The 7,261-nt window shown below is 34.9% G+C and overlaps 1 protein-coding gene across 1 annotated transcript; it reads left to right on the forward strand.

The window, feature by feature from the left end:
- Window positions 1-995: 995 nt before the first annotated feature.
- LOC130054690 (calmodulin-A-like) lies at window positions 996-6,798 on the forward strand. The gene is made up of 4 exons (XM_056165205.1): window positions 996-1,226; window positions 4,285-4,312; window positions 4,459-4,836; window positions 6,516-6,798. The coding sequence occupies exons 1-4, from the start codon at window positions 1,011-1,013 to the stop codon at window positions 6,545-6,547; spliced, it is 654 nt and encodes a 217-aa protein (XP_056021180.1). The 5' UTR covers window positions 996-1,010; the 3' UTR covers window positions 6,548-6,798.
- The last annotated feature ends 463 nt before the right edge of the window (window positions 6,799-7,261 follow it).

Raw genomic sequence — 7,261 nt, forward strand, 5'->3', positions numbered from 1 at the left:
TTTTATCAAAAATACGTCCGAAATACCCAAGGAATTGAACATTTAAAAATAAAAGAAGGGGGGTACCGGAAGTCCTGTCCACAAGCACCTGTGACACGGATTTCACAACTCTGTACAGGGGGAGTGTCGGCAGCTTGATACAATGCAAACACAGGCTCCTAGACGAATGATTTTGATAATTTTTGATCTCGAGTGCGGTGTTTGCCCAGAATAACATTTAACGTTATCGCCCTTGCCTTCAACAAAACCTTTTATGTAGAAGTGAAAAAAAACAACAAAAAACAAACCCGACTTAATTCTTTTATATACTGCTTAATGTCGGAATTAAATTTCCTGCAATGAAATTTATTTTCAGCGTAAAATAAATATTGGTTTTCTTACTTTCTTTTTGTATTGCACAATCTTAGAATCATATTTTGCAGATTCGTGCAAGGGAAAATATATAGATATCCAGGATATAATAAATTTTGGCTGAGGACCCCTTCACTGTTTCTCGGTAAAAGAAATCATGTTCCTTAAGATTAATCTCTACTCTGTTAAACCTTGCATGCATTGGGGAAACGATCGATAAAAATGTATCATGGTTAGCAGAATTAGTCGACAGTGTATCAACTTGACGAAAAAGGACTAGTTTGATAAGAAAAGCACACATATTGTGTATTTGTTTTAAAAGTGTTCAAGTGTACCGCGTGCGTAGATCACTAATTTCGCTGTTTATTGGTAAAAATTATCACTTGTACAATTAAAAGAAAAGAGAATTAAGATACATGTATTGTTTGCATGTTTGCCATTTTTTTTATTAGCACGGATCTCTACATTTTCGATTGGGTATCATTGCATAAAATTAATCAAGTAATTGTATATCTATATAATAGCTGATATTTTGATTTATTTTTGTATTATAAAAAGCAATTTTTAAGATATACGAAATATCAAAAAATCAAACTGTGTGTATGTGTGTCTAAAAGATTCAGCGAAACATGTATAATTAATAGAAACAAATCGCTTATATGGTTCCTGTATGTTATCTACAACACAAGAAAAAGACATTTAAACACAGGATTACCCCTCCCTGGGCCCCCGACGTGGTTAACCTTACGCGCTCAGGTACAACAACCGGTTTCTATTTATACACCGGAAAGGCTTCGGTAGTTGGCGATCGTTTTACCTGCCCAGGTGCAGACCAGTCCAAGAGTTTACGGAAAGACCGGGCTGGAACAATAATGGTAAGTTTTCTTATAGTTTTATGGACAAAATTCTTCAAAAAGACACCCCTCGTAATCTGGGGGGTTGTAAATTCCTGTGTGTCTCCGATCAGCTCTTACAAAGGCTGAGAGGAGATTGTAGGTGTGGCATTTTTCTCACGCAATGTGATTGCTGATGTAGTGGAAATTGTGTACAAGAGAAATTTAAAAATACATTCAGGAAGTCAGTATAAAAAAAAAGGAAATTATCGTTCGCAGAGAAATTGTGATAGTTGAAGTGAACGTGTTCTTGAGGCCCCCATGGGTTACATTGAAAATGGAAGACGGTGTAAATTATGCATTTGCTGCGCAGCAAAGCTTAAATAGGGTTGATATGTATAGACTACCTGGGCTTAAAAGCATATATACCTGCATAACTGCTTTCAAGATATGTAGAGCTGTATTATCTACCAGTGAATTGCAGAATTTAATGTTCTGCATCGTATTTGCAATTCCCACACAGTTACATGTCTTGCATCATTCTAATTAGTAATTAGGAAGATCGAGTAAATCGTTATAAACAAAAGGAACAAAGGAAGACGTAATGATATGATAATTATACGTTTTCCACAAGTATAGTGAGTACCCATCCCAGTTTTCTATGTCTCCTCGTTTCCAGACAATCATCCGATCGCTGTTAGCAGAGCTCTGTTACATAATTATGTCGATGGGTTTTTTTTGTTACATGTAATAGATATGATAGTTCTAAAAGGCTGTCGCTAGGTATGGGTGTTTATTGTTTAAGGTAGAAGTTTATTATACCGAGTATTGTTTCATAGGAGGGGCTGATGAGTATGAAATTCGATTTATCCAATTTTCTAGGTTTCAATTTCGTGACAACTCCTGTAAATCACCCCTCAGAGATCACCAGTGAAATTTCTCTTAGGTAGAAAAATCTTTATACACACTGTCCACACCAATTTAAAAGAAATTGGGCCCCCTCCATCACGTACAATATCCCCACCATTTCACCTCCCTTCTTTCTAATTCCCTTTAGAGTTTTGACAATATAGCTACCTGCGAAGAAAATGTAGTCTATCTACCGTATATAGACTATTATCTGTCATCCAACGCTTTTCTATTAATTCCACGTGTATCTGTAGCTTTCTGTTTCATTATGCCTTACAGTTAGCATTGAGTTTCGCTTAGGACATCTGACCCTCATGCATTTTACTAGCATTTATTCCATACGACAAATTATCCTTAAAAATTGTGTCCGTAATTTTCATAACATGTTCAGGTGTTCAAGAATAATTCTCGTTTTCATTAAAAAATGACGGATTCTTAAGTTCGAAATTATCTCTTGCAACCTTCGTTGGTTTGTATCTCATTTTACAATGCAGGTCTTGACATATGTACAGTGAATGAAATTCGTAGCTTTTACAATGCAGGTCTTGACATATGTACAGTGAATGAAATTCGTAGCTGTGTAAACATATATGATAATTATTCTGTTGCTAGTCCCCCTTCTCCGTCTTCGACGAAGGATTGTTTTTAGTATGTCAGTCACAACTTAGATTTCCGTACTCTAATTCAGGATGCGTAATATTTGGATGTTTGGGGATCAATGTAACGTTTCATTGAGGTGATTTTTACAAGATTTATCGACCTTGTGTGGACTGTAGATCTCCACCATGGTTCAGGTTGGAGATCTGGTTATTTAACGAGAAGACACCAGTACATAATACTGCATATTCAGTTTCACTTTTGTCACGGTTGAATGTTTTCCCAAAAGTAAGACATAGTTTCATTGTGAACTGAACTTCTTAAAGTTTTGTAACTCTGTAGTTTTCTATATCTAGGACCCCGCATTGTAAATGCGCAAGCTCTATAGCCATTATGTATGACATTCAATGTCATTGTCCGTCAACCATCACGTTCGTTGTGGTACAATATCTTGATTAAATTTTCAACATAAAGCTTCCATATTATATACACGGAGAAGAAGACACCCATGGGTTTTTAGGGCTACGAGATATAAGGCCAAGGTCTCAACATGCCTTCAACCTCCATCTTAAGTGTAGCTTCAGTTGAAAAGTTTTAAACATAGACCTGTATTTTGTAGAAAGGTAGTCGATTATTAAACAAAGATATGGGTAGATTTTGTGGTCATGTTGGAAAAGGTCAAGGCCACAGCAGACCTTCAATCCAAGTTGAATACACTTTATTGTTACACAGTATCTTGGAAACGTTTTCAGCACATAGCTTTCTTTTACAGAAAAATGGAAGACACCTATAGCATGTGTATGTTATGGGCGTCCGTCATCACTTTCGTTTTAACTCCGTATCTTAAACAGTTTTCGACAAAAAGCTCTCATGATTTTATAAAGAAAGGTAGTTAAAATATTATTAAGGAGGATACCTACAGATTTGTTTGCTCATGGGATCAAAGGTCAAGGGTTACAGCAGACCTTAGTACATTTAGATGTTTTATATTTTATTCAAAGGTAGATGATTCTATAGTTGAACATAGAAATGCATATTTTGGAAGAGAACAGAATCCTTTGTCATTAGCACTAGTATGTATAATGTAATAGTATTGTACATGGATATTGTAGATGAATGTAAGTTCTCGGCCTGGTTCTTGTTGACTTGAGCCAGTTTTCTAGCCTTGGGTTCGGTAGGGGACATGCCTTGTTACATGTATGTAATACCCAATGAATGCTTGTTTGATATTACAATTATTATACTAGTGTTATTGCCCCCTGTCGTTCATCAAACTCGGTTGCAGATATACATGAACTAAAATTCATAAGGGAATGTTGTAATATTTAAATTAGCATGTGTCACCATTTTGTTAGAATTTGTTAGCATTGATCTTTGAATTTCATATAGAATAAAACCAAACAAGTTAAATTACACTGTACAAAACATAATTGAAAGAAATAGATATCCAGTTTATTTAGAAACCAATAGATATGGGGGTAATTTAAACAACCTAAGATATTTATCTCTTGAAGCAGATTCAATCTAATCCCCATGCATGTATATATGATATCTTCAGAAAAATATAAGTAAATTGATTGTTTATGTTTTTCAGACGAAGCTTTCAGCAAACCAGCTTGATGGTATGTTAGAACATATCTGTTCAAAATAATTTGATCTTGATCGATCAAAACGAAGTAGTTATCAATTTTGTCGAAATTAAGGTTTCATGGCCTAGTAATTTTAGTAAATACCGGGTTAATAAAAATTTCGAACCATTGTTTTGTAGAGTTGAAGGAAGCGTTTGTGATATTTGACAGAGACAATGATAACAAAATAAACATGCAAGAATTGGCCACAGTGATGCGGTCCATAGGTTTCAGTCCCACCCAAGCGGACCTGCAGGCCATTCAACAGGAGTACGGCAACCGTCTGCTGGATATCAACGAGGTTCAAAATGTCATCTCGCGCAGAGCCCCGCCACCGGAAACAGAAGACAGCGTTCGGGATGCCTTCAGGATTTTCGACAAAGACGGCACCGGTTATGTCAGCGCTTCCGAACTTCGACATGTGTTGACACATCTCGGAGAAAAATTGTCGGACGAAGAAGTAGACGAGATGATTCGGGAGGCGGATATCACTGGTGATGGACAGGTCAACTATGACCGTGAGTATAATACTTTTTGAGCAGCATAGATACGTTTGAACGTCTGGCTAGAATGCTGTCACCATTCACTAAAAGTACTAAGAGCATTTTCATCCCTCTCTATTCTTTAGAACTCTACGTACAACAGAATTGTCTAGATGAAGATGAATGAATATATACATGCAATATCAGCAATTCTCGAGATTATTTGCATGCTACAACGAGTTCCTTTGATTTCTAATCGTTTGCTGTATGACAATGATGGTAGTGCATGTACATGTATTATAAACTAATATAAATATACCTTCTTAACTCACAGTTGAATATGCGTTAAATTGTACAATAAACAATGCATTTATTTTGTGTTCAAATGGTTTATATGTGATAATAACAATCTCAAGTTTAGACAATTCAAAAATTAGAATATACACAAATTCCTTAAAAGTACTTTCAAAATAGTTTTCAAGAACGCTTTTGAATAAATGACATCCCATAGGCGGATCCAGGAATTTGTGTCCTAGCACTTGATCTCTTATGTACTCCTCACAACCTCCACCCCTACCCACTGACACCCTTTGCTGGTGTACATAACATCTTGGGGAGATCTTGAGACAGTTTGATACATGAAAATACTTACAGTAGTTATATATTACTTGTTTCCAAAGTACTAGTCATTCTAATCGCCATACTCGGAGCTTATTTCGCAGTGAAAAAAAAGCTGGTTTAAAGGTTACTCCCAATTGGCTGGGTGCTGCCTAGGCCCCCAGAAACTCAGCAGTAAATGGTGCAAAATCCTGCATTCTGAGCATTTCCAGGCACTTCTCTTTTATTTTCAAATTGTACACAAAAATAATGGTTAAAAGTGCAAAAACTGTATTAATTTCCATTCAATATAGTTAAATTTAATCAATAACTAAAGAAAATATGTATGTTGCCACATTTTTAAAGATGTCAAACATTAAAAAAAACAACGGAAGTATACATCAACATCAGAAAATCACACATTTTCGTTCTACAGAATAATTAGAATAGATAAAAACTTGTTGAAATGACAAATTTTAAATGTCAACAGTTAAAAAAACTGTTAATTCATAAATATGTATAAATTAATTGTGGATATTAGGGAAATCATGCATAATAGACATGCAGTAGAAAAAATACCAGCATAGGAGTTATTGCCCTTGACAAAAATTTTTTAATTATAAAGAATTCATTATCTCTAGAAAATATACACTTTTTCAATATCAATAGTTTACCAGATTTTTTATTTTATGCAGTGAATAAAATTCCCCTGAAAGATATATTACTATCATGCGCAAAGTTTCATTTGATAAAGATTTTGCAAAAACCTATGACATCACACGAGGATCGATTAACCAGGTATGGGCGTTCGCGATTCCTCAAAATGTGTAGATGTGTCGACTATTGAGGTTTTCAATGTACACTGCATGAGAATTCTATGGAAAATAAGAGTAGAAAACAAATAGTTATCTGATATGACTGGATTTTGAGGTTTGATATTGATTTCGTATAATTCCGTTGGTTAGATTTTTTATCTGTACCCTAGTGTAGAATTATATGTATATGTCTTGATTAGATACGACTGTGAGGAGTATAATTACAATCTATATAGGAATGCGCTGATTATACGTATAAGTGTGAAACATCACAGTAACTGCTTATGCTTTTCTTCTTTACAGATTTTGTAAATATTTTGTGCTCTGCAAGATGAAGTTGATTCTACAAATCCACATTATTATGCCATGATTGGGATCTGACATGCTGGACGCATTTAATATTAGCATAGCCTTTATACAGCGTTGTAAATATAGGACATATCACAGACCATCACTAGACAGTCTCATCGTTCCATCCGTTCAGATGTTCGTCAAAGCAGTTCAGTTAATTTGTAAGATTCTTTAGTAACTGCAGTATGATTACATTCCGTTCTAATGTTACAGCAATAAAATTATTATACTGATATGTGTGTATGGCTTTATGATTCCAAGTATTTTCATCAGAAATTAGTGTACTTCTACGAAAGCTCATTGAGCTTATTTTCATAGCTGAATTTTTTCCCACGTTATAACGCAAATTTTTATATACTTTTAATTTCATCTCTTCTTTTTTCTTTTTAAGTTTGCGGGCATATATATCACACGAAACATTCCGGCCCGCAAACATTACGTCACAATCAAATTTCTACGCCGTTAATTTTCAAATCGTGTTTTTCATCTTTTACTCAGTTAAACCGATAAAGTTATTGTTAAAAATAAAATTATTGTTAGTTTCTAAATGAAATTGAAAGTATATGATAAAAAGGTTATAGACTTTGTATAGGAAATATGACGACCTCGTTTTATGTCGCGAACGGACCTCGCAAGCTCGGTCCGTCTACGCGCCAAAAAACTCGGTCGTCATAATTTTCCATACAAAGTCTATAACC

The sequence above is a fragment of the Ostrea edulis genome, chromosome 5, assembly GCF_947568905.1.
Source record: "Ostrea edulis chromosome 5, xbOstEdul1.1, whole genome shotgun sequence".
NCBI classification, from domain to species: domain Eukaryota; kingdom Metazoa; phylum Mollusca; class Bivalvia; order Ostreida; family Ostreidae; genus Ostrea; species Ostrea edulis.